This window comes from Gorilla gorilla, chromosome 8 (assembly GCF_029281585.2).
Source record: "Gorilla gorilla gorilla isolate KB3781 chromosome 8, NHGRI_mGorGor1-v2.1_pri, whole genome shotgun sequence".
NCBI classification, from domain to species: domain Eukaryota; kingdom Metazoa; phylum Chordata; class Mammalia; order Primates; family Hominidae; genus Gorilla; species Gorilla gorilla.
Window position 1 is genome coordinate 131945901 of NC_073232.2, and position 27924 is coordinate 131973824.

Consider the following 27924-nt stretch of genomic DNA (forward strand, 5'->3'; position numbering starts at 1 on the left):
CGGCGCAAATGAGAGGGAGAGAGCGAGTATGAAAGCCGAAACCCGCCCGGGGCGCACGGAGGACGGCCCCAGTCCAGCTCGTCCGGCTTCCCACCCGCAGGCGGACCCCGAAGGCGCGCCCGCGCCCGCCCGCGGCGACTCCGGCCCGGGCACGCGCACGAGGCGGAAGGGGGAGGGGCGGGAGGAGGTGGGGCAGGGGCGAGCGGGCCGAGGCCCCGCCCCCGCTCCTCAGCCCCGCCCGCCGCGATTATAGCCGATGACTCAGGGCGGAGCTCTGCATCCAACCCCGGGCCGCGGCCAACTTCTCTGGACGGGACCAGAAGTTTCTAGCCGGCCAGTTGCTACCTCCCTTTATCTCCTCCTTCCCCTCTGGCAGCGAGGAGGCTATTTCCAGACACTTCCACCCCTCTCTGGCCACGTCACCCCCGCCTTTAATTCATAAAGGTGCTCGGCGCCGGCTTCCCGGACACGTCGGCGGCGGAGAGGGGCCCACGGCGGCGGCCCGGCCAGAGACTCGGCGCCCGGAGCCAGCGCCCCGCACCCGCGCCCCAGCGGGCAGACCCCAACCCAGCATGAGCGCCGCCACCCACTCGCCCATGATGCAGGTGGCGTCCGGCAACGGTGACCGCGACCCTTTGCCCCCCGGATGGGAGATCAAGATCGACCCGCAGACCGGCTGGCCCTTCTTCGTGGACCACAACAGCCGCACCACTACGTGGAACGACCCGCGCGTGCCCTCTGAGGGCCCCAAGGTGAGCCGGGCCCGCGGCCCGCCCTGGTCGGTGGCGCCACCTCGACGGCAGGCGGCGGGGAGTGGGCTGGGCCGGGGGGACGCGAGGCGGCGGGGCCCGGGGGTCGGCGAAGGCCCCTCGCGGGCGGACACCGGATCCGCGCCCCGCCACACACTCCCGGTGCGCCGGGACGAGTCCCCGCTCCGGACCCGCCCTTGACAGGCGTCGGGGCGAAAGGAGGCCCCGGGATTCGGTGGCCCGGGAAGCGACCCCACAGTGGCTCCGGTGTCGTCCACGGCTCGACTCCAGGGCGGAAGGCCGGGTGTCCGGCGCTGGCCTCGCGCTCTAGGGCTGGGAGAGGGGCGGCCGGCCTGGTCAGCTCCGGAGGCCCCGGCCCACCGCGGCCCCTGCTGCCCGCTCGGCCTCCGGGCCCGAGACCCGCGGCGCACCCTGCTGACTGCGGACTCGAGGGGGACACTCGCAAGCTTGGATGGTGGTTTTGGGGGGAATTTTACCGCTCAAGTTTTCCAACTTGGTTGAGGGGTATCTTGGCTACTGTCCCATGTTAGGCACCCAATGACTCTGGAGGCTGGTGTCAAAACATTCATATATATATGTGTGTGTGTGTATTTTAAATTAAAATTGTATTATTGTTTGAAAGTGCTTTCAATATGAACGTATCTTAGTATGACTTGTAAAATAAAAAATAGGGTGTGCTTCTCCCCAGCAGTTTCTAGAGATCTAGACTAGAGATCTGAGACTGTCTTACAGTTGGCCATTGCCTTACCACATTGCCTCACACTGGAGAGAAAGAGAATGATACGTGTATATTTATAATGGCATTCGCTTCCTGCCTTGTTATGGTATTAAAATACTTAGGATTTGTTACCAGTACACAAATAACTAACTAATGATACTCTTGTGAATACAGCAGAAGTATGTCTCATTTACATACATGCAAGGATATATACTTCTTAATCCCCAAGAGCATGAAATTTGAAAACGTAAATTTGGAATGAGTGTGTTAATTTTCAAAAATCAGAGTTAGTTATACTATTCTTTCAATTTTTTATAAATTTAAGCTTTCAGGATAAAAAGATTTTAAATTAAATATGTTATACTTAAAGCTGAATTGTTAATGCCGTCTGGGCAAGATAAAAGCAGCAAAGAGCTGGTAAATTATTTTGAAGATTTAAAAACTCACCAAATTAAAACTGCTTTGTAACCCATTGTTTTAGAAGAAAGACCTGTATTATTTCCCTTCATCTTTATGCACTTTTTGTTTTAACAATATTGATAAAACTCCGGTGCCCAGCAGTGAGACCGTGTACAGGCAGAAGTTTACATTTACGAGAGATTAGTTGTATATTTATTCTTGAAAATTAGTACAAGAGGCTGTAATTAGCTGGGATGGGCACAGTTACATATACCTTTTTGTGTGTCTGTTCCACCCATTTTTGGGTGAAACTGACACTCATTTCAAACCACCTTTCTTAGGAGTCTGCGTGGATGTACATGATCTTTAGTGTGGTTTACAACTATTATTTTGAGGCCTTCTTCCTGTAGACATAGGGACAGTGGTATCTGCTGGCAGCCTTTGTTGTGAGTGAAGATCAAGTTTGAACATAAACATTCCCAGCACTTTGTTCTCAGCGTGAAACTTACCCAGCAAGTTGAGATCTTCCTGTACCCACCTGGTGCATGGGTTAGGCTGTGATTTCATAAACCTTATTAAAAGAAAAAAAGCAGGTTTAGTTACCATTATTCTTGTCAGCAAATAAAAAGAACTACTAAATCAAGTCTGATGCTGGAAAGATTTATTTGAAAATTTCACGGTCAAAATTTTAAAGTTGAAAGGTCCTTGAAGATCTCTTATGTTAGGCTTCTTTATTTTCTGAAACCCAGAGAGTTCAGGTGTGACTTTGAAGGTCATCCAGCTAGTACCAACAACAGGGAGAGGACTAGTGTCAGGAAAGTCCTAGTAAGAGGCAGTGTGTCTCTTCAGAAGTGGGAAGTGAGTGTTTTGGGAAACTGAAGCGTGCAGGCTAGAATACTTGATTATCTTTGTGCCCTCCTGGCCACCAAGTTATTGGGTCACTGACCTCTGTGCTGAGGTTGCTTGGATTTTGATGATGGGACTGATCAACTCAAGAAAAGAGTTCCCTTTACCAAGTGAATGACTTGAGACTTGTCAGCATGGCACCAAAACTTAAGGAGAAAACTAACATTCAGCCCATGAGCTGTTTGTGCTTCACTGCTTTCAATCCTGTGCTTTGACACACACAATATCAGGTTGCACTTGTGTGAGTTACACCTTACTGGAAACTAAATGTAGTGGAAAATCCTTGAATATCATTTTGTATTTGAAATTGGCTTCTCAATGCATAATGAGAAAAAGGCCCTTGCATAAAACAAAGGGCGATTTTGGAGGAGCTGAGCTGAGGCCCGTCTGAGCATCATCATCTTCAAGAGGAAATGCTGTCAATCAGTAAAAAGCTGTTCATTGAGCATGAGGAGCTCAAGAGACGACCTCTCTTTTGGGGGAGGACTCAGCTTCAGGATGTTTAAAATTTAATCACGTTAGTAAGAAAATGGAAAGAAAAGACTAGACCTTTGTATTTTATTTCGTCTTCTACTGCCGTCTTGCAGTTGATCCTCCGCCCTCTCATGAAGTAGTTAGGACAACTCCCTGTTTTCACAGAGGGGCAGAGCGAAAGTAAGTATCTTCTGTCATTGCTGAAGCAGGACGGCTCCCGGCAAAGATGTTGGGCTTCATCCAGCCCCATTCTAAGCAGCTGGGCCTCCCCACCTGCAGTCTTCCTGGATTTTGATTTTCTGCACACTTGGGCTTCCCACTAATTTGGCAAGTTCATACCAGTCCAGGCCCCTTCCTGGCAGAGGATGACATTCAGTGCTGGTGCAGCCACTCCTCCAGGCTCCTCCCTGAATAAACAGAGGCCGGATATTCTGGAGTGCTGTTCCCGCCAGGCCTCCTTGGGATGAGAGGGAGACCTTCCTCCCTCATGGAGCAGGGCCGCTCTAGCTCCATGGATCTTGGGGGTTACCAGCCTGGCAGTCTCCAGGGAGTCCTGTTAAGAACACAGATGGTGGCTGTGTCTCATCGCCTCCCTGCCCCAACCCCATGTTCAAATCTGAATTGCTCAGTGTAGGGCCCAGAAAACTATTAAGTCCAAAAAGCTTTTTTGGTGGTTCTGATTCTGCTGCACTGGCAGTGGGAGCCACGGATGGCCAGTGATCCCATTTTGGGGAGGAGGAGCTGCGGCTTAGTGCCTCCTGAACATCTATCCTGCAGAGCATTTTCCCGAGCCTCCATTTTCCTTCTTGGGGAAACTCCCCAGGTACGCGGGCTTCTGGAGGTGTGAATATGGGGGTGACATGGGAAGCGAGCCGAGACGGCACCTTGCAAAGTCTGGCAGGGTGGCTGGCAGTGCGAGAGTGGGGAGGTGGTCCAGAGATCTTCCTGGACCCCAGGAAGAAGCAAGCCAGAGCCTTTTCTTTTTGTCTTGCCCATCTGGCAGAATCTCACCATAATCGTTTAACAGATTATACTCAGGCACTGTGACAGGGAGATAGAAACATCCTTTCAGATAACACTGGAAATGTTTCGAGTTATGATTGAAGTAGAGAGACCCATTTATTTTGCTTAAGGTTCAGCGGAGCCTCCTGAATTTTCTTAAAGATGAGATCGTTTTGCTCTTTCCAGATCTATTGCAAGTTGTTATACCTCTTAGCAGAGGCGGAGCACAATCAGGAAATGAGTGGCCGTTCTATCCTTCGTGTTTCCAGCAAGTTGCAGTTGTGGCTGAGCAAGTTCCTGTGCGACTGCATGAAAGTGATTTGTTGGGGGGCAGATGAACAGCATGGCCAGATGCCTTGGAGCCCAGGTCATCCAGGACTTTCATTTTCCCCTCTAAAGGACAGCCTGTGTTGTTCACATGAGAACCGACTGCACCTCCGAGAACATCATTTGTCCCGTTTTGTAGGGTAGATTTGCCCTTTATGAGGGTGGAGCCTGTACACAGGACCTGCGGCAGCGTTTGACGTTAGCCAGGGCTGGGAAGGCTTAACTGTTGGATGCTATCAGGGCTGCTTGTGAGTCAGAAAGCTTCATACCACCCATGAGGCTTGCTTAGTGCTGTCCTCGTTTCTGGAATGACACACAGTCACCTTATATAAACCACTCTACATGTTTATTACTTTCTATTGACATTTAAAAATGATGTTCTGATGTTTATCATCCAAAGTAGAAAACCATTCATCATCCAGACCTACTCTTTCTCCTTTAAGTTTTGCTGTTTTAATATTGCTCTTAAATGTTTAAGAGAGCTTACAGAAGAAACTGAAGACAAAGGCCTTGCTTATTAGGATCTTTGAGACCCTCTGGCACTGGCGAACACTAGTGAACCCTGTGTCATACTTGACCGTGTTATTCTCCAGCTCCTCCCGGGTTCCCTTTTGTTGTGAGTCAAGTAGACACCCCTGATCTGCTTCTGCCTCGGAGCATAGACTCAGCTGGCCTTCTTTTTTTTTTTTTTTTTTTTTTGAGACGGAGTCGCACTTTGTCTCCCAGGCTGGGGTGCCGTAATGCGATCTTGGCTCTCTGCAACCTCCGCCTCCTGGGTTCAAGCGATTCTCCTGCCTCAGCCTCCCAAGTAGCTGGGATTAGAGGTGAGCACCACCATGCCCATCAACCGGACGTCTGAGGCAGGCTCCAGAGCCCCTCGTTTTGCAGGTGCAGGATTCATCTGTATGCATCATGTGGCACATGTGATACCATGTGAGCTATCTGGTGTTACTAAGTCGTCACGTATTTCGATGAAGGTATCTTTGGGACCTTGGCAGCCTTTTAGGAAGCCAGGCAGCTTGCAAAAGCTTAGGAAGAATTTGGGGGGAGAGGAATGAATGTAGTATTTTTCTGTCTGTCAACACACACACACACACACACACACACACACACACACACACACACACACACACACACACACACACACATATGTGCCAGATATGAGTGGGTGCTTTTGGTAAACTTATCTCTAAATCCTCACCAGCTCTTTGAACTAGAAACTATGAAGTGTCTTAACGCATGGGACAGCAGATTTGGAGAGGCAGTGTGCCTGGCCTGTGATAAACAGAAAGACTTCTGTGGCTTTACCCCCATCTGAGTTCCTGAAGGGGTGACAGACAGACTTGCCTTTAGCGGGCCTGGCTGCTTTATACTCCCCAGGCATGGCTGATTTATACTCCCCAGGCACAGCTTGAGGTGATAAACAGCCCTGAGTCCATCTTTGTACAGTTAATCAGAAATGTTGGCCTGTTTCTTGAACCTGGGTCTGGATTTAGGAGATGGGCCCGACTCTTTACTCACTCCTTCACCCCATCTAAAATTCACTGAGTGCCCACAGTGTGCGAGTCACAGTGTTAAATGCCATATAGAGGACAAGTCTGCCCACTTTGAGGCTGTTCTCCACAAAGCATGTCCTGCCTCTCCCTGGTCCGAAGCAGGCTGTCTCTCCTCTGGACCCCATATTATTTTAATTTGAATCTTTTTTCCTAAGCTCTGCACTTTTCTGCTTTGTCTTGGGGTCACACCCCTGTTAGGAGTTCTGGGGCAGAGTCTGTGTGATTCATCGCTGCCTCTTGATGCCTGGCAGGGTCCACAGGCTCAGAAAAGATCGAACGAGTGACTGTGGAGAAGGGTAGAACATGGGCCTGCCCAGAGCGCGAAGGCAGATACAGAAGAGCTGCCGGTGAAGGGTGCAGGTGTGTCCCGGGAAGCCTTCCATTGGTTCCTAAGAACTGCAGAGTTGTCCTGGGCTCCTAAAGGTCCCCAGAGGCCTGCTCCTTTTTGTCACTTTGTGAATGGCCTTCTCTGCACAAAGGACTTCAATATTGATTCCCTAAGTTCATCCTTACAGGTCTGGAGAAGCTCTTTTTTGTTTCTCCCAATGACACAGCATCTTCCAGCAGGGCTGGAGAGGCTGGGAGCTGGCAGCAGCCAGACCCTACTTCCATAGCTGTGCAGAGAGCAGCCCCTGGCACTGTGAAAAGAGTCTCTTAAAAATTTTTTTTCGTGTGGCTGGCAGTAAGATCAGACACTGTATACGTGAAGGTTCTTATTCACTGTCAATTCAGAAAAGCCTAGAATCGCAGAGTGCCAGCTCTGTGCGTCAGGAGCCTGTAAACAGCTCAGCTGTCCAAGAGCTCCCAGCACAGAGCTGTGCCCCAGTGAACTGGGGAGACTTTTTACGGAAAATTCCTTAGCATTCAATTGGAGAACAAACGTTTGCTGTTTTAAAGTATCTTCCTCAGTGTTTATTAAAGTAGAATTATATATTTTTTTCAGTTATTTAAAAAATTCTTCCTTGACATTGAATGAATGAATAAATGAATGGATGGTTTAAAAATTCAAACAGTGGGAGGATGGGAAGGCCCCTTCATGTGCAGAAGAAAAGCCAGCCCCTTCGCTGGCCCACCCTTTCAGGGTCAGTTCAGACCCCCAGCATCCCAGCGGGGTTAGCACTCCTTCCTGGGTTGGACAGGGTCTTCCCTGGTTCTGACATTGCTCCATGCTGGGCGTCCCTGCAGTCTTGGGGCTGTGGTGACTCAGAATTAAGCTGAGTGCTCTCACTCTCGTGTGCCCTGCCTGGCTGGCCCGATGACTCAGCATGGAGCGCTGGCTTCCTGACCCAGAGCACACTTGAACTGAATGTTCCAGGTCTGAGCCTCAGCCCAGCGTGGCTGGGCGAAATGGAAGCCTTTCTCTCCTGCTGCCTCTCCTGCTGCATTTTACCCCGGGAGATGAAGGTTTTGGAGACGTTAGTGACACATGGATGTTATCACAGTGTACAGCTGTGACAGGAGTAGCAGAAAGGTTAGCATCTACCTGGCCTTACCATCAGACAAACCTGGGTTCTAGAGATCTTAGGCAAAGCACTTACCCTTCCTGAGCCTCAGTCTCCTGTTCTGTGAAGTGGGCATAGCAACACTTCTGTTAGCAGGGTTGGGAGAATCAAGGAAGATGGTGTGTGGGAGGCGAACGCCCCAAAGCCTGAACTGATGCATGCGTGGAACTCCCGGAAACATTTGCAGCCTGCTCTGTGGAGTAGAAGTGTGTTTGTGGATAGGTGTGTGGCCTCTCCATACAACAGACTGTCCTGGCTGTCCGTGGGCCTTTCAGCTCTCAGAGAGGCCTGGGGTCTTGTTTCTTAGAAGCAAGGCCTCCTTTTATCCCCCTTGTACGGAGTGTAGCTGACTCCCCCGACCAGTGTCCAGGTGGCCCTTGGAGCCCTCCCTGGGGCTTCCCGTGCCCCTTGTGAGTGGAGGATGTAGAGGAACAGCAACAGATGAAGCTGCGGGGCCTTCGGGAGCCTTGACCCAGCTGCCAGACCCTGCGCCATGCGTCCAAAGATGCATCTCCCCATCCTCTGCCTGAGATAGGCTGGGTCCTTGTTTCCCCCACTGTGCTGTGTAGAGTGCTGGCTTTACTCAGCCTCAGCTCCTCAAGGGGAGGGTCTCCCTCAGCTGTGTCTGTGCAGCCGCAAAGTACCAGGCAGGAGCTAGGAGCGCTGCCTGTGAGGGGGGACGTCAGCCCACCTTACTGAGGGGTCGATTACCTGCACAGCTCTTCTGGACCCAGCTATCAGGGGTGTAAATGTCACCGCAGATGGAAGGAAGGAGGGGTTTTCCAAGTGCCACCACCCTCTTCTGGGGGGTGTGGCTGCTGTGGACCAAATGCTTGAGAAGCCACTGCAGGTGGGAGCAGAGCCCCCCCGGGACTCAGGGGTCTCACCGTCCATCAGAGAGGGTCCCCTTGCCTGCATGGCAGCTGATGAACTGAGGATGTTTTTCTTTTGGAAATTGTATTTTGTACAGAATACACGTCCGCTGATGTCCTGTACACTGAGACCTAACAGGCACTTGTAGGGTCGTGTCTAGAGGATGGACTTGCCAGGTGGCTGACCATTCCATTTAGCATGGAAATGTAGCAGATGAGAGAGGTCCTTTTCCTTGACTCTGTCTAAATTCAGAGTTTGCTTCCTGGGATGGAAATTTCAGATAGTTTCCATCTGTGATTTGTGACTTTGGCTTGATTAAAGCAGGTGGCTCCGCTCTTTTTTTTTTTTCCCTGAAGAAGAGGTAGGTAGGTTCTAACATGCCCTGAAGCTAACTTCATGTGACCTTGGGCCACATTCCAGTTCCTACCTCTGCCACATGAAACCCGTGAGGCGGGCTGCAGGGAGGCTGGATGCTGACTCAGGTGCCCCCAGCAGGGGAAATACCAGCAGCTGCGGATGGTGCCTGGCCTGGAGATGGCTGACGTGTGCCCTGGTGAGGGGCCATCGAGGATGTTGAGGAGATGCCAGCAGATGTTCTGCTCCCAGGCGGACCCTTCTGTGTCCCAGCCTGGCCTGGCTTTTCTCCCTAGGCCTCAGGGAGATGTGTCAAGGAACCACAGTCAGTGCAGCTGGGTGCCCTGCTCAGCCAGGAGTTTGTCTGCAGAGCAGGCCTCTTCCCCAGAGCAGCGGCCCAGCCTGTTGGAGAGGCCGGTTGTTTAGGGCTCAGGTCCCTAGAGCTGTCTTTGGCTGTTTGCTTCCAGGCTGTGAAACTTTAGATAAAGTCTTAAGCAGAGAAAGTGACATCCTTGCTAATTAGTCCTCTTAAGACTCTCAGATAAAGGGGCTTCTAATTGTAACTGTCTTACTACCAACTTGGTGAGACAGACTAAAGAATTAGGCTTTGTTGAACAGGGCACGGTGGCTCACACCTGTAATCCCAGCACTTTGGGAGGCCGAGGCAGATGGATCACTTGAGCCCAGGAGTTCGAGAGCAGCCTGGGCCCCATAGTGAGACCTTGTCTCTAAAATAAATAAATAAATATTTTTTTAGAAAAAGAATTAGGCTTTGTAAACAGTAAGCCCAACCAGCTAGTGCTGGAGAAAAGCTGAGTCCATCAATAACTATTTGTGGAATAAAGAAATGCAATTGTGGCTGGGCGTGGTGGCTCACGGCTGTAATCCCAGCACTTTGGGAGGCTGAGGCAGGAAGATCACTTGAGATCAGAAGTTCGAGACCATCCTGGCCAACATGGTGAAACCCCATCTTTACTAAAAATACAAAATTAGCTGGGTGTGGTGGCACATGCCTGTAATCCCAGCTACTCAGGAGGCTGAGGCAGGAGAATCGCTTGAACCCAGGAGGCAGAGGTTGTGGTGAGCCGAGATCATGCCTTTGGACTCCAGTCTGGGCAACAAGAGTGAATCTTCGTCTCAAAAACAAAAACAAAAATTAGCTGGGCATGGTGGCAGGTGCCTGTAATCCCAGCTACTCGGGAGGCTGAGGCATGAGAATTGCTTGAACTCGGGAGGCGGAGGTTGCAGTGAGATGGGATTGTGCCATTGCACTCTAGCCTGGGCGACAGAGCAAGACTCAGTCTCCAAAAAAAAGAAAGAAAGAAAAAGAAACCCAATTGTTTAGGGCACAGAGCAGCTCAGAGTTTACAAAGACTTGTACCTTATTTCGTACCTTATTTCACTTAACTCTTGCAAAAACCCCTGGGAAATATGGGGATCTTTACAGCTGGGGAAACAGTAGCAAGGAGTCCTGTCCGTGGTCACACAGCTGGTGAGCATCAAGGCGGGACTGGAACCCAGGGTGGCACCTTGAAGACCCGGGCTCATGCTGGTTCATTCCTGTTTATTTGGACACAGCTGCAAAGAGAAGCAATGTTGGTTTCATCTTCTAAAAAAAAAGTTTTTCCCATTGAAAACACATAGGGATAGTCATCTGTTTATCTCAGGATAAAATGTATATATATTTTAGTAACAGGCATATTAGATAAAGCCTCCAGTAGCCTGTGACTTATGATAGTTTATAGAGTATGTGGTTGGCACGCACCTCTTGTCTTACCAGGAGTCTTTGGACAAAGCCTAACTCCTCAGGTGTGCTGTAAGTGGAATGTGGACTTAGTTTATTATTCAGAATTTTCCCCGAGTCTATTATGTGCCCAAAATAGTGCTGGGGGAGTGGGAGAGACCCTGTGTTACAATCCAGTGGGGACTGAAGGGATTTTGACTTTGCATGTAGGGATGTTAATGGCTGCTTATTGTTTATTTCAGTATCAAATGGGCAGTAATACTTAATTCATTCATGCACCCCATCATAGCAAGCAGAGAGCTTCGGTAGGGTGCTGAAGCTCGACTCCAGTTGCACTTTGTTTTTTGTTTTGGTCGTTGTTTTATTTCAGAGCCTCACTCTCTTGCCCAGGCTGGAGTGCAATGGCATGATCTCAGCTCACTGCAACCTCTGCCTCCTGGGTTCAAGCGATTCTCCTGCCTCAGCCTCCCGAGTACCTGGGATTGCAGGCTCCCGCCACCATGCCTGGCTATGTTTTTTTTTTTTGTTTTGTTTTTGTATTTTTAGTAGAGACAGGGTTTCACCATGTTGGCCAAGCTGGTCTTGAACTCCTGACCTCAAGTGATCCGCCCGCCTCGGCCTCCCAAACTCCTGGGATTACAGGCGTAAGCCACCACGCCCAGTTCCAGTTGCACTTTGGAAGAAAGTGTGTTTTGTTTGTTTCCTGCCTGATGGAGGCGAGCCAGGCCACTTAATTTTGATCCAGGCCTTAGCCATATGGGGAGTTCCAGGATTCCTGTGTTCTTGCATCTTTTTTCTTTGTTTTAGAAGTTTTGAAGTGTTCACTTGACCCATGTGAAGGCTCTTCTGGCCTAAAAACCCAGTTAATACAGTCTGTGTCCTACTTAATACCCCAGGCCTGCCAAGTCGGAAGTGCTACGAGACAGCCCTAAGAGTTGCCTTTGTTACTGTTTCTCCTAGTTCAGACCAGAGTGATGGAAGCTGTGGTTTGTAGATGTGGAGCCCACTTCTTAAAGAGCACTGTACCTGGCCAGGCGTGGTGGCTCCCGCCTGTAATTCCAGCACTTTGGGAGGCCGAGATGGGCAGATCACGAGGTCAGGAGATCAAGACCATCCTGGCCAATATAGTGAAACCCCGTCTCTACTAAAAACACACACACACAAATTAGCCGGGCGTGGTGGCGGGCACCTGTAGTCCCAGCTACTCAGGAGGCTAAGGCAGGAGAATGGCGTGAACGCAGGAGGCGGAGGTTGCAGTGAGCCGAGATCGCGCCACTGCACTCCAGCCTGGGCGACAGAGCGAGACTCTGTCTCAAAAATAAAAATAAAAATAAAATAAAGAGCACTGTACCATGGAGCCAAGATTGGGGCTCACAGAAGGTGCCCATTTTCGGGTTTCAGTGACCACTCAGTGTACAGGGGGTCAGTTGTGGGTGGGTCAAGGTAGACTCTTCTCCACGGCTCTTTCATCAACATGTGCCTGGCGTACCCCTCTCTAGGCAGACACCTCGCAGGTGCCCAAGGGTTGTGGTTCCCACCCTGCTTTTAGGGCACAGGGTTGGGGGTTAGAGGCTTCCTTCTCTTCATTTGTTTTTGGTTTTTTTTGTTGTTGTTGTTTTTTTAAGACAGGGTCTCACTCTGTCGCCCAGGCTGGAGTGCAGTGGTGCAATCTTGGCTCACTGCAACCTCTCATCCCTGGGTTCAAGCGATTCTCGTGCATCATCAGCTTCCTAAGCAGCTGGGATTATGATGCCCACCACCACGGCCAGCTAATTTTTGTATTTTTAGAAGAGACGGGGTTTTGTCATTTTGGACAGGCTGGTCTCAAACTCCTGGGAATGGATCTGACCTCAGATGATCCACCCGCCTCGGCCTCCCGAAGCGCTGGGATTACAGACATGAACCACCAGACCCGGGCCCTCCTCTTCATGTGGGACATGAAACTTTGGGGTGCTCTGAGTTCCGGCAGTTCTGATATGATTTGAGTGTAGTTAGGAGTAGTCGTTTTTAGATTTCTGTGACATTAACTTTTCCTTGTTTGGGGGCTTGTATAGCTGTTGAGAGCTTGAAGGGACTTTGGAAATCAGGCCACGCAGAGTGTCAGAGCTGAAAGGAACTTTCCATCATCGTTTTTCTCACTGCGGACCTTTAGGCTTCCTCACACACCTACGGAATCAGACCGACTTGGGTTGGGCTTAAGAGTCTGCAATGTTTGCATTTCCTGGGTGCTTCGATACCCCAAGCGCTGGAGAACCACTGCTTTCTAGAACATTTTTGGGCCTCCCCTTCATTTTGCAGCTGAGAAAACTAAAGTTCACAGAGGGCATGTGAGCCGCTTCCGTAACACAATGTATTTAGGGGCAGAGCCAGCATTAGGACCAAGTGCAGCCAGCCTCTTCCCAGGTCTCCTGCTGTTCCCTCAGCGCCCATGTTGCTGCTAAAAACCACTAGTGCAGTTTAGACCTGGTCTTAAGCAAACGAGCCCAACAGCTCACCAAAGCTCAGAACCTGACCTCAGGCTTTCTCTAATCATAATATCTTGTACATAATAGGGCAAATTTTGACTCATCTGGGGTCATTTTTTTCCTGCTTTCTATCTTGGCCATCTCATGGAGTTGTTTGGTGCCCTGAGACATGCCTCAGATTTTTCAGATTTTTAATGCAATGCACAAACAAGGGGGCAGAATTAGCCAATTCATTTTATAAATTAATATAGTGAGATAAGCAGTGAGAGTCAGGACTGAGCCCCTGGGCTCTTCTTTCCTAATTGGATTTTGTATAATATGTGTTCCTGATGTCTTTAGCCAGAGATAAGGATAATGAGCTCTGAGCTGCAGGCGGGCCCTGATGAGGTGGCCATGAGGATCAGCAGTCATCTGCTTGGTCACCGTGGTTGCGTCCCAGTCCCTGTCCCATGATCACACAGAGCTGTCCCCCCAACTTTGAGGAGGCAGATTCCAAGCTCCCACTTGAATCCGGAAGGGGCACATAGTAAGCCTTATCTGAGAGATGCTGGTGTAACCAAGAGGCATTATCTGGATGTGCTTGAACTTGAAAACACTTAGTAGACTGAAGAGACATGTTTTAGTCAGATTCTAGAATTACAAATATTACACATTTTTTCTTTTGATTCTTTTATTTACAAAATATCTCTCTTTGCTAGATTGTGTTGAAAACACCATAGAAGAGAGAAAGGGCAATTTAACTCTTCCAGGCGATGTTTTTTGTGTGTGTGTGTGTGAGTTTTTTTGGCAGAGTTTCATTCTTGTAGCCCAGGCTAGAGTGCAGTGGTGTGATCTTAGCTCACTGCAACCTCTGCCTCCAGCTTCAAGCGATTCTCCTGCCTCAGCCTCCCGAGTAGCTGGGATTACAGGCACCCGCCACCACACACAGCTAATTTTTGTTGTGTGTATATATATATATATTATTTTTTAGATGGAGTCTCGCTCTGTCGCCCAGGCTGGAGTGCAGTGGCGCGATCTCGGCTCACTGCAAGCTCCACCTCCCGGGTTCACGCCATTCTCCTGCCTCAGCCTCCCGAGTAGCTGGGACTACAGGCGCCCGCCACCATGCCCAGCTAATTTTTTTTTTTTGTATTTTTAGTAGAGATGGGGTTTCACCGTGTTAGCCAGGATGGTCTCGATCTCCTGACCTCGTGATCCACCCACCTCAGCCTGCCAAAGTGCTGGGATTACAGGCGTGAGCCACCGCGCCCAGCCTAATTTTTGTATTTTTTTTAGTGAAGATGGGGTTTCACCACGTCAGCCAGGCTGGTCTTGAACTCCTGACCTCAGGTGATCCACCCGCCTCAGCCTCCCAAAGTGCTGAGATGACAGGTGTGAGCCACCGCGCCTGGCCCAGGTGGTGTTTTTTACTTAGTAAAAGCGGAAGCATTTGCTGTTGTGACCCTAATGATAGTGGATGGGAACATTAGAATGTGGCATCAGCATTCCCGGCATAGACCTCATTACGGGTGGGAGTTTCATTTTTCGTTGAAATTATTCATTCACGTAGAAGTGTTTAATTGCCTATTTTGTGAAATTCATGTTTTTTTTTATTTAAAGCAATTTTTTTTTGTTTTTTTTTTAACAAAACCCCACCAGAGTAGAAGGGGAGCCTGGAACGTCTTTTAGATGCAGTGCTCACAAGGAGACACTTGGTTTTTTATTAAATGGCAAAAATGGGTCATTAATTCACCCAAGCCCAGGAATACAGACCTCGGGACTGCTGGAGAAGCAGCCAGGCCGCCCTTGCCTGTCCTGACCGTCTCTGCTTTCCAGCTGTGCCGGCAGGCTTGGCCTGTTCAGTGGGCCTCACGCGTGGTGGAGACCTTTCCCCTTCCCCCAGCGTGCCTCTCATTTTTCTGGGTGCCCTTTACCCTCCAGGCCCTCTGCCCTGCTTTGTGCTCATCTCCTCCTCCCTGACATCCTTCCTCACTCCCAGCATGTCCTGGCTTCTCCTTTCCAGTCCCTCTGTCTTGCTGAGGCATCTCCTGTGATGGTTGGAACACTCAGAAGGGTGGACCTCAGCCCCCACTTCCAGCCTGGCCCCTGGTCTCTAGCCTCATCTCCCTCAGCTCAGCACTGACCCCCAAGCCTGCCCCTTGCCACTGCTTCCCACCACTCTTCTGACACCACTGCCCCTGCCTGCAGTGACCACATTCCTTCCCCGTGGACCAAGCCATGTCTCTGGAAAGGTTGAATATTGGCTTCAGCAAGCAGTCTCTGCTGTCACAGTCTTGTGTGCAGACAGAGTTGTTTTTCCTTCCTCCCTCTCTTTCCTGTCTTATTCCCCTTCTCTTTTTCAATGGAGGCACAAAATGTGCTCAGCGAGATGCACGAGGTGCTCAGCGAGATGCATGAGGTGCTCAGCTTGTGGCTGGCTCAAGGGCCTTCTGGATCCAGGGGCTTCCCCCAGGAGGAGCTGCATCTCCTCAAGGCCTGTCTGAGGACTCCAGGCCCTGGAAGGGTCTGGCTATAAGGGGTTGGGATCAGCAGCTCTCCCAGTTAAAACCGGAGAGTGTGGGTGGGATGTGGCAGAGTGGGCAGTGTGGGGGTTTGATGGAGTTTTACACAGCCATACACCCATTTACCACTGCCCAGAAAAAGAGAATATTCCCATCACCTCAGAAAGCTCTTTCGAGACCCTTCCCAGCCACTACCATCTCCTCCAGAAGTGACCCACCATTCTGGTTTCTAGCACCATCGATTCACTTTGTACTTCATGTTTTCTTTTTTTTCTTCTTTTTGAGACAAAGTCTTGCTCTATTGCCCAGGCTGGAGTACAGTGGCATGATCTCAGCTCACTGCCACCTCTGCCTCCGGGGTTCAGGTGATTCTCCTGCCTCAGCCTCCTGAATAGCAGGGACTACAGGTGCCCCCCACCATGCCCAGCTAATCTTTGTATTTTTAGTAGAGATGGGGTTTCACCATGTTGGTTAGGCTGGTCTCGAACTCCTGACCTCAGGTGATCTGCCCGCCTTAGCCTCCCAAAGTGCTGGTATTACAGGCTTGAGCCACCGTGCCTGGCCCTGTCCTTCACTTTTGATTCCTTTGACACTTTGGAGTCTGAAGAGCATAATTTTGTGCGTATTTAGGGAGAAACTCACATTTATTGCCAGTCTTCCGGGCATCCCTCTTGCTATGCTCTTATAAAACCTCACAACATTTCTCCAGGGCAGGTGTTGGCTAGCTCCATTTTCTAGAAAAGGAAGCGAAGGCTTACAGAGGTAAGAGAATTACGCAAGCTCACAGAACTGTTAGGAATAGAGGTACGAATCACACTTAGACCCTACCTAGGGCGGCGTCTACCCTGGAAGAGCCTGTGCCTTTCCCCATCCCTCAGGGCCTCCTTGCTTTCCAAGTAATTCTGCTGCTTGTTTGTTTCCTGCCCCCTTAGCCCATCTTCTAAGCCCCTGTTGGCAGGGAGTGCCCCTTGCTGGTTTGGTAACCCCATAAGACTCCTCAGCGGGTGGGAGGATGTTCCCCCAGGTGGTGGATGAGGGTTTGCTCACTGCTGGGCCCTGCTGTGTGGAGTGTGCAGATGGTTGAGGCTTTTGTGCGTGGCTGGGAAGAAACAATGAGCCCCTGGGCAGCCAGCAAAAATGACACTGCAGGACTAATGCAGGCCCCGATTTCGGCTGGAAGGAGGAGGACCTCTGAGTGGACAGAATGCCCACAGGCACGTCATGACTCAACACTGAGTAGCAGAGGGTTTCTTCAGCGCCTCTTGCTGGCTGCCTGTCAGGGCCGTCTCACGGCAGGAATTCAGCTCTGAATGTGAGGCCTGGACCTGCTCCTGCTCTTGGGTGACCTGAGAGTTAAGCAGGCTAATGTAATGCCGCCGCCCTGAGCACGTGGCTTTTCTAATCTGAGAATGCCTGTCTGCCCATGTCCCCAAGGACACAGTGACACCCATGCCTTTCCTGTGTGCTGGAGGCCCTCCAAGGGCAGGGTCTCAGCAGGAGGGAGGCAGTTGATGGGCCTGAAAGGGCTAAACCAGGGTCAGCCACCTGGTGCCCACGCCTGCACACAAATAGAAACATCACAGAATTAATGGTCTGTTCTCTCAAAGTGCAGAGCAGCCCTCAGTATCTGTCCTTACTTTTGATTGATTCCGCAGCAGTAGAGATTGTCCCCTGCAAGCTCATAGATTGTTAGCCTTTGGCGTTTGTTCGCCGTGCAGACAGCTGCCTCCGTCAGGAAAGATCACTCCCCTTCTTAAGAGTTGCCTTACACAGATATATGCAAATGACACTTATCAGTAGCTCCCCTCCTGGGAAAGGACCCTAAGTGCTCGGGGACTGTTAGGACTTCTGTTGCGCAGCCCAGCTTGCTGAGAGATGGCATTGCCCAGTGAGTGACTAGCCAGCCTTGTTGTCTGAAATAAGATCTTTCCTGTGGTACATCTGGAACTTGGCCTTCTCAAGGGTCCCAAAATAGCCAGGCCACTGAAGGGAGAACTTCAAGAGAGGACGTAAGAGAAGGACCCCGACTGCTCCTTGCCCAAGCAGGCTCTGTTGTGTTGAAGAAAAAGTTCTTCAGTGATACTTGTTAAAGCACAGTCAGGAAGAGATTTATTCGGGGCCATCAAGATAGGCACAGGGACCACGGCAGTGGGGTCTTGCAGTCATGGGTAGAGACTGGGCACAACTTCAAATACAACACGGGCGAGTGGGAATTTATAGTCAAGGAGCAGTGTGGATGGAAAATTAGAAGAGGAAACATCAGGGCTAAGGGTGTTTCTGGCTATGCTGACCAAACAGGATTCTTGCGGAAGACAGGCCAGGGTGATTAGACAGCACCTGGAGATGATGGAGGCTGGGGAAGCTGATCAGATAGTGAGGCTGGGGAGGGGGTTTCTGGCTAAACTGACTTAGCAAAGTGTCTTTTGCTAAAACCTGACTTTACAAGGAAGTGCACAGATGGGCCTAGGGGATGCTTCGGAAGCCTAAGGTTTGGTCAAGCAGAGAATCTTTGTCAGTTGGCATCGTTAGGCGACACAGTTAACCCTGGGTGCTCCTCTCTCCCTATGCTGCCTCTGCATCCCTGTCCTTCCCCTTCCTGCAAGTTGTTCTAACAATACTCCTGAGGAGGCAGCCCTCGCTCCCCAGCCCACTTCTCTGTAAAGATTCCCAAACTGTGTCCTGTGTTTGGGCCCAGTACAAGCTCTATATTGCTGGGAAATGTGAGGGCCTTTTTGGAAACAGAGACGCTTGCTGTAATGTAGAAGTTGGAGCTGACCCCTGCTCCTGGAGCTCATCTTCTGATCCGGGTCTCTGAAAATGCGGGCGTGGGCAGCTCTCCTACACCCACCGCTTCCCTCGGTCACCCAGAAAAGAAACCTGTCTTACCAGTTTGGAGAATTTTGGGACCTTTCCTTTGCTTAACAGATACTTTTGGCTTTCTCCTGATGCCCCTAATTCCTAAACTGTTGGCCAAATAGCAGCCTCTGTGGGGTGGGGGGTTTGGAGGGTACAGGGGCTGGGAGCTGGCTGACGCTTTGAGGCCCAAGTCACTCGGGAAGATCACAATGCCAAGCGTCACACTGTTTCCTCTGCCAGGAGGGTTCACTTCCCAGTTTCTAACCAGCCTGTGTTTCTCCACTTTTTATTTCAGGAGACTCCATCCTCTGCCAATGGCCCTTCCCGGGAGGGCTCTAGGCTGCCGCCTGCTAGGGAAGGCCACCCTGTGTACCCCCAGCTCCGACCAGGCTACATTCCCATTCCTGTGCTCCATGAAGGCGCTGAGAACCGGCAGGTGCACCCTTTCCATGTCTATCCCCAGCCTGGGATGCAGCGATTCCGAACTGAGGCGGCAGCAGCGGCTCCTCAGTCGCCTCTGCGGGGCATGCCAGAAACCACTCAGCCAGATAAACAGTGTGGACAGGTGGCAGCGGCGGCGGCAGCCCAGCCCCCAGCCTCCCACGGACCTGAGGTAAGGAGAGGCCAGGCTCACCAGCCTGCTGGGGAGCAAGCCACTGTGCTTCCCAGGCCGGGCCCAGCCCCCGAGGACAGTGCCCTGGGCCAGGCACCTGTTCACATGCAGGGCATCTGGGTCTGGCCTGCGGCATCAGAGGTCACCCAGCAAAGACAGGGTGATGGCCCCACATCATCCCCCAGCATCTCATAGGGCTGTTCTTCAGTGGGGCAGGGCAGGAATCATGTGGCTTCTTTTTGTAGCTAAGGAACGGCTCGGAAGGGCACACCGCAGCCTGCCTGCTCCAGATGCACACAGGTGGAGGGAGCAGAGCTGGGACCTGAAGCCTGGCCTGCCTTCTGGCGCCTAATTTCCATGCCCCTTATTCACACTGGGCTTTCTATTCAGAAGCACAGAGATAGCTGTGCATTATTTTGTTCAGTTCAATGCTTATGGATAAATCTTAACCGCTTGTGGAGCTATGTTGATAGGAAAATGAGACCCCATGCCTGCCCTCACCGTGCACCACAGTTTCAAAAGAAATAAGGAGTCAGGAAGGCAGCTGCTTTAAGACAGCATTTTAATCCTGAAGCCAAACATCTCAGGGATATGTCAATGGATTCTGTGCATTAATAGCTAAAAAATAGTTCTTAATCTGGTTCTTAGCTGAGATTTGAGGCATTCCTAGTAGGATTCCTGAGCAGTAAGCCCTCTCATTTTCCTGTCTGCAGCTCATCCTGTGGTGTGTGCCAGTGTTGTTCCTGGGTACAAACTCCCGTGTCCTATCTGCACCCTGAGTCATGCTTGCCTCTCAGCTCCGTCTGAATCTGTTCAGCTTCACACCTGCTTGAGAGTGAAAAGTTACAGTTAATGTGGGATACCAGAGGCTTTTTTCTTTTCTTAAAGAGGTAGTACCTGGCTGAGGCAGGTGGATCACTTGAGGCCAGGAATTCAAGACCAGCCTGGCTAACATGGTGAAACCCTGTCTCTACAAAAAATACAAAAATTAGCCGGGCATGGTGGCACATTCCTGTAATCCCAGCTACTCAGGAGGCTGAGGCAGGAGAATTGCTTAAACCCAGGAGGCAGAGGTTGCAGTGACCCGAGATCGCACCACTGCACTCCAGCCTAGGTGATAGAGCGAGACTGTCTCAAAAATAAAAAAATAAATAATGCCTATATTTGTAATGGTTTTGCTGCAAGAAATCAAAGTGACACATAAATGCGAGACATCTTCACAAATTTAGGCTAACAAGGCACTTAGAAGAGGAAATGCTCTCAATTTCGAGGTGAATAGAAGGTGGCCCAGCAGGGAAAGGTGCTTGACCTGCCTTGGGCCACACGGGATGCTGGCAGCTCCCAGTTGCTCAGCCGAGTTCTCTGTAGATTGGCAGAGAAAGGGTAGTGGGGACAACACATCCCTTGTATGAGCGCTTCCTGTGTGCTGGCCTGGGGCTGAGGCACATGCCCAGGTGACTGACCTCATCTTCAGAGCAGCCCAGTGAGGGAGGGGCACTCTTCCTATATTTCGAATGAAGCTTAGAAAATGATTGAATTACTAGGAATTTGAACATAGGCCCCTCGATTCCAAAGCCTTCAGTCTTTGTTGTGTGTGTGTGTGTTTTGTTTTGTTTTGTTTTGCTTTGTTTGAGGTGGAGTCTCTCTCTGTTGCCCAGACTGGAGTGCAGTGGTGTGATCTCAGCTCACTGCAACCTCTGCCTCCTAGGTTCAAGCAATTCCCCTGCCTCAGCCTCCTAAGTAGCTGGCACTACAGGCATGCACCACCACACCCAGCTAATTTTTGTATTTTTAGTAGAGATGGGGTTTCACCATGTTGGCCAGGCTGCTCTTGAACTCCTGACCTCAGGTGGTCGGCTCACCTAGGCCTCCCAAAGTGCTGGGATTACAGGTGTGAGCCACCGCGCCTAGCCCCAGAGCTCTCAGTCTTAACCCCACATTTTGAAAATTGAAAATTACAGATAGGAGGTCTTACAATATGGATTGCCCTGAGGAGGTGCACAGCAGAAGGTGTGGTCAGGATGCCAAGCCAGGGGAGTCATTTGTGGGGTCATGCCCTCTACCCTGTGTCTCTTGCAGCGGTCCCAGTCTCCAGCTGCCTCCGACTGCTCATCCTCATCCTCCTCGGCCAGCCTGCCTTCCTCCGGCAGGAGCAGCCTGGGCAGTCACCAGCTCCCGCGGGGGTACATCTCCATTCCGGTGATACACGAGCAGAACGTTACCCGGCCAGCAGCCCAGCCCTCCTTCCACCAAGCCCAGAAGACGCACTACCCAGCGCAGCAGGGGGAGTACCAGACCCACCAGCCTGTGTACCACAAGATCCAGGGGGATGACTGGGAGCCCCGGCCCCTGCGGGCGGCATCCCCGTTCAGGTCATCTGTCCAGGGTGCATCGAGCCGGGAGGGCTCACCAGCCAGGAGCAGCACAACACTCCACTCCCCCTCGCCCATCCGTGTGCACACCGTGGTCGACAGGCCTCAGGTATGGGAAGTTAGTCGTCAGCAGACTGGTTATGGTGGTATGTCTCCAGGGGTGCAGGAGCTCTGTGGGTGCCCTGGGTTCCCCCTTCATCCCTGCCTATTTAACATGCGTGTACCTAGAGGCAAGTGAGATTCGAGAAATTGCTAGGTTATTAACAGAAATGCAGGACAGTTGCTCAGGCTGTGAACCCTCCGCACCCTGCAGCTTTTGCTGGGCTGATCATTGTGCATTGCGGCTGACTTAGAGCAGACGAAACAGCTTGGCAGAACTTACATACCTGGGACCAGGTTCCTTAGTGTCCACCACACCCTTTCAGGGCTCTTCACACCCCCATCCACACCGCAGCCACAGCCTCATCTTGGGTGTAGGCAGTGTGTCACCTTCCGCTCAGTTACCCACTCCACTCTGCAGGCCCATTCTGCTCATTCCCACCCCTGTGCCTTTGCCCATGCTGAACCCGCTCCCTGAAATGCCCGCACAGTATAGGTTCTCCCCGTCCTCTGAGGGATGAGCCAGTCTTGTCTCCTCCATGAAGCCTACTCATCCTTCTCATCTTATGATGCCTCATATGAGTCCCTTAATGAGAACTCCCAACTTGTATGAGTTCAACATGTCATTATTCGGGGCATTTCAGAAGTGTTCATTTTATCTCTTCAGCTTAGGGCTGAGCCTGACCACAGGGCCCATGTCTTAACCCCCCTCCTCCCTTTGTAATCAGGTACCATGTGGTCTGGCTGAGGCATCAGCCAGCTATGGCGGATTGGAAGCCGTGCTGGCCTGGGGAAGGTTGTAGGCAGGGGTTTGGTTATCTTCCAGTGGAGACACAAGGTGCAGGTTCCTGGAAGAGGATGTCATTTAGTTTAAGCAGCTCGCAGCTTAGCAGCAGGATAGTCAGCAGCCCTGGGCCCCCTGTGGCTGCAACTTGAGCAGCTGAATGCTACAGTTTTTAAAAAGGAAAGCCCCCCGTGAACAAATGTGGGATATTCTTTCATTACAAATGGTCACACTGGCCAGGGCCCTGGAATAGAGCACCCTCATCTTAAAATTTTGTTTTATTTGGAAATAATTTCAATCTCATAGAAGAGTTGTGTGAATCATACAGAGTCCCACATATACTTCATCCAGTTCACTGTTTGTCAATATGTCTGCATTCGCCTTGTCATTTCTTCTCTCGTATATTATTGATGTGTTTTAACTGTTTGAAAATTAATTGCAGACATCATGTCCCTTTTCCCCTGAATAGCAAATATTTTCCTAAGAGGAAGATATTCTCGTTCATAACCATGGTAGACTTACCAGATTCGGGAAATTTGACATTCTTACAACATTATTATCCAGTACACAGCCCATTTTTGAATCTTTTTTATAGCAGTTTGCCCCCACTTCCAGGATGTCTTCCTGGACTGAAACAAGGATCATGAGCACCGCATTTAGATGCAACTTCTCTTCAGTCTTCCCTCAGCCTTTCTTTGCTTTCACGGCCTTGACGTTTTTGAAGAGCACAGGCTGCGGAACACCCTCTCTAAAGTGTTTCTAAAGTCACTTCTTACACAGCCATCGCTGTTAGAACCTATGAGGGGTGCGTGGTTGGGTTGTGAGTGGTAAGGGCCAAAGTTGCGAATGTCTGCATTGGCGAAAGAGATTTGATGGAAAAGGAGGTTGCTGGAGTGTAGACAGCTACATCGATCCATACTTGGGTTCAGCAATCCTAGGAGGGTCCCATTTGTAGAGAGAGGGATATTTTCTCCACATCATTCCCATGTGTTTCTCATCATCAGTGAAATGATATTTCATTCTGTTCTTACCATTAACCGTGTTTGTGGTGACCTCCCTTTTAGAGCTGATTCAAAGTTCCCTTTTGGGAGGCTTTCCAGGATTTCACCAAACTGAACATTATAGTGGAATTGAGTGTTTTAAGCTGGGAATAGTTTAGAAATAATATAGTCCAGTTATTTCCCAGTTGATGAAATTAGGGTGAGATTTTAAAAGAAGTGTTAGATATTCACTTACATGAATAAGAGCCAAGATAAGGCCAAGCGCAGTGGCTCACGCCTGTAATCCTGTAATCCTAGCACTTTGGGAGGCCGAGGCGGGGGTATCACTTAAGGTCAGGAGTTCAAGACTAGCCTGGCCAACATGGTGAAACCCCATCTCTACTAAAAATACAAAAAAAAAAGTTAACCAGGCATGTTGGTGGGCGCTTGTAATCCCAGCTACTCAGGAGGCTGGGGTGGGAGGATTGCTTGAACTCGGGAGGCAGAGGTTGCAGTGAACTGAGATCACACCACTGCACACTCCAGCCTGGGTGACAGAGCGAGGCTCCGTCTCAAAAAAAAAAACAAAAAAACAAAAAGAGTCAAGATATTTTTGCTTTGGGCATAGCTCATTAAAAAATATATGGCTTACTAGGCGTGGTGGCTCACACCTATAATCCTAGCACTTTGGGAGGCCGAGGTGGGCAGATTGCTTGAGCTTAGAAATTCAAGACCAGCCTGGGCAGCATGGTGAAACCCTGTCTCTACAAAAAATAGAAAAATTAGCCAGGCACGATGGTATGTGCCTGTAGTTCCAACTAATCATGAAGCTAAGGTGAGAGGATCACCTGAGGCCAGAAGGTTGAGGCTGCAGTGAGCTGTGATAGCCCCACTGCACTCCAGCCTGGGCAACAGAGTGAGACCCTGTCCCCCACAAAAATCTATATATCTGTATGGCTGTAGTTTATAGTCACAGGAAAACCTGTGCAGCCAGAGGTTAGCACAGAGGTGCTGTGTCGTTGCTGAATGTTACGCTATAGCACAGCTATCCTGAAGCAAAATTGTTCTGGAGTTAACCATTTAGAGCATCTTGGCTAATCCTAAAAAAATACATTGGTCTGGGCAGAAACTACTAGGCTGTCACGGTTTTAAAAAAAGAAGATCATATCTTTTCTAAAACAGGAGACAAGAAGATCACACCGTGAGCAGACTGTCTGCACAGTGTAAGGAAGGAGGACCAGAGGCAGCGACTCCAAGGCTGCAACACCTGAGAGCTGGAGTCACTCAGGACTCTGCTCTGAGTCAGCCTAGTTCAGCAGTCAGCATGAGTTTTTGCTATTTTTTTCCTTCTTTCCTTCCTTCCCTCCTTCCCTCCCCCTCCCTTCCCCCTTCCCCTTCCCCCCTTCCCTGCTTCCTTCCCCCTTCCTTCTTTCCTTCCTTTCCCCCTTCCCCCCTTCCTTCCTTCCTCCCTTCCCCCTTTACCCCTTCCCTCCTTCCTTCCTTCCTTCCTTACCCCCTTCCCCCTCGCCCCCTTCCCCCTTCCTTCCTTTCCCCCTTCTCCCCTTCCTTCCTTCCTTCCTTCCTTTCCCCCTTCCCCTTTTCCCCCCCTCTCCCCTTCCTTCCTTCCTTCCTTCCTCCCTCCCTCCCTCCCTCCCTCCCTTGAGATAGGATCTCGCTCTGTCACTCAGGCTGGAGTGCAATGACATAATCGTGGCTCACTACAGCCTTGGATTCCTGGGCTCAAGCGATTCTTCCACCTCAGCCTTCTGAGTAGCTGGGACTACGAGTGCAAGCTCCCACACCTGGCTAATTTTTAAAGATTTTTTATAGGGTTGGGGTCTTACTATATTGCCCAGGTTAGCTATTTTCATTTTTGAAAATTTTATTGGGTTTCTTTTCATTGCCATTAAGAATACCATCTACAGAGAAATTCAGTGAGAGGTAACAGACAAATAGCCTGGGGTGATCAATGGAAGCCTGACTAATGATTTGGTTACATACATGATTAATGCCATGTTTTTATTTTGTAACAGCCATTGATTGACTTTGAAAATCTTTTATACTATCAAACTTTTTTTAAAAAGCCATTTCTCAGTTTTCTTTCTAATCTGTACTAGCTACGATTTCTGTGACTTTCAGCCAGTTATTAAAAATATCTTTTTGTGTCCTTTTTTCAGCAGCCCATGACCCATCGAGAAACTGCACCTGTTCCCCAGCCTGAAAACAAACCAGAAAGTAAGCCAGGCCCAGTTGGACCAGAACTCCCTCCTGGACACGTCCCAATTCAAGTGATCCGCAAAGAGGTGGATTCTAAACCTGTTTCCCCGAAGCCCCCACCTCCCTCTGAGAAGGTAGAGGTGAAAGTTCCCCCTGCTCCAGTTCCTTGTCCTTCTCCCAGCCCTGGCCCTTCTGCTGTCCCCTCTTCCCCCAAGAGTGTGGCTACAGAAGAGAGGGCAGCCCCCAGCACTGCCCCTGCAGAAGCTACACCTCCAAAACCAGGAGAAGCCGAGGCTCCCCCAAAACATCCAGGAGTGCTGAAAGTGGAAGCCATCCTGGAGAAGGTGCAGGGGCTGGAGCAGGCTGTAGACAACTTTGAAGGCAAGAAGACTGACAAAAAGTACCTGATGATCGAAGAGTATTTGACCAAAGAGCTGCTGGCCCTGGATTCAGTGGATCCCGAGGGACGAGCCGATGTGCGTCAGGCCAGGAGAGACGGTGTCAGGAAGGTTCAGACCATCTTGGAAAAACTTGAACAGAAAGCCATTGATGTCCCAGGTCAAGTCCAGGTCTATGAACTCCAGCCCAGCAACCTTGAAGCAGATCAGCCACTGCAGGCAATCATGGAGATGGGTGCCGTGGCAGCAGACAAGGGCAAGAAAAATGCTGGAAATGCAGAAGATCCCCACACAGAAACCCAGCAGCCAGAAGCCACAGCAGCAGCGACTTCGAACCCCAGCAGCACGACAGACACCCCTGGTAACCCAACAGCACCGTAGCCTCTGCCCTGTAAAAATCAGACTCGGAACCGATGTGTGCTTTAGGGAATTTTAAGTTGCATGCATTTCAGAGACTTTAAGTCAGTTGGTTTTTATTAGCTGCTTGGTATGCAGTAACTTGGGTGGAGGCAAAACACTAATAAAAGGGCTAAAAAGGAAAATGATGCTTTTCTTCTATATTCTTACTCTGTACAAATAAAGAAGTTGCTTGTTGTTTCAGAAGTTTAACCCCGTTGCTTGTTGTTCTGCAGCCCTGTCTACTTGGGCACCCCCACCACCTGTTAGCTGTGGTTGTGCGCTGTCTTTTGTAGCTCTGGACTGGAGGGGTAGATGGGGAGTCAATTACCCATCACATAAATATGAAACATTTATCAGAAATGTTGCCATTTTAATGAGATGATTTTCTTCATCTCATAATTAAAATACCTGACTTTAGAGAGAGTAAAATGTGCCAGGAGCCATAGGAATATCTGTATGTTAGATGACTTTAATGCTACATTTTAAAACAAGAAAATAAAGTAATAATATAACTCAAAATGGTTTTTGTGGTTTCTAAATCTTTGAAAGCAGTGGCATCATGGAGATTGTCTGTCCCTGGTTTCGGTCAGAATAAATGACAGTGCATTTAACAAGCCTGCTTTGGGTTTTGTGATGTCTCCAATAGCCCGGCTCATGAGAGAATTGTCTTGGTCACCTTTCAGTCTCAGATTGCAACAGGAACCTGGGAAGACTCAGGGCTGTGAACTCCGGTAATGGGAATATGCCTGCTGCATCCGTTTGGACCGACCCAGCCAACAGCCAAGGTGCCAGTTAGGTAGCATGTCTGCCCACCTGTCCTCAGGCCTCACCAAGAAACTGAGATTGTCCAAAAGTGCCCAGAGGGCCTGGCGCAATGGCTCACACCTGTTATCCCAGCACTTTGGGAGGCCAAGGCAGGAGGATCCCTTGAGGCCAGGAGTTTGAGACAGCCTGGGCAACATAGCAAGACCCTGTCTCTACAAAAAACAAATCAGCCAGGTGATGGCATGCGTCTTCAGTCCCAAGCTACCAGGGATGCTGAGACGTGAAGATAGTTTAAGTCCAAGAGATGAGGCTGCTGTGAGCTGTGATCCCGCCACTGCACTCCAACCTGGGCAACAGAGTTGAGACCCTGTCTCTAAAAATTAAAAAAGGAAGCGCACAGGGAAGCCAGCTCCCACTATTGCCCAAGGCTGGCCAAAGTGTTCCTTGGAGTCTAGGTCACTGGGGGTTGGAAATGTGCTCTGAGAATCTTGGGGTCATCTTTATTAACACCTTGTGAGTCACCAAACCAAACTGAGACCAGATTTATCTTCCTGGATTGGGTTCCTAGAAGCCTCTGGAGTTAGGGATGAGATACACTCAGGCCTAGGTAGGAGATTCTTCTTGCTGTGCCAGTGGCTTTTTTTTTTTTTTTTTTTTTTTTTAACCTTGGGAGGGACCACAGCCCCACAGCATGGAGATGTGCTGGATTTGTTTATTTTTTATTTTTATTTTATTTATTTATTTATTTAACTACTTGCCAAATAAAGTGAAAAGAGAAAGGCCTGAGACCTTGGAACTCTCAGTGAAGTGCTGACTTAAGAGCCCCCGAGCTGAATTTCTCATGACTGGA

At 50.1% G+C, this 27924-nt stretch overlaps 1 protein-coding gene across 2 annotated transcripts; it reads left to right on the top strand.

Moving 5' to 3' along the window:
* The first annotated feature begins 225 nt into the window (after positions 1-225).
* BAG3 (BAG cochaperone 3) lies at positions 226-26828 on the top strand. 2 transcript variants are annotated; one of them, XM_019034658.4, is made up of 4 exons: positions 226-752; positions 18743-19060; positions 21140-21541; positions 25476-26828. In XM_019034658.4, the coding sequence occupies exons 1-4, from the start codon at positions 573-575 to the stop codon at positions 26289-26291; spliced, it is 1716 nt and encodes a 571-aa protein (XP_018890203.1). In that variant the 5' UTR covers positions 226-572; the 3' UTR covers positions 26292-26828. The 2 variants fall into 2 exon arrangements, with proteins under 2 accessions (XP_018890203.1, XP_004050234.1); XM_004050186.5 differs by having other exon boundaries at positions 229-752; positions 25473-26828.
* Positions 26829-27924: the final 1096 nt, after the last annotated feature.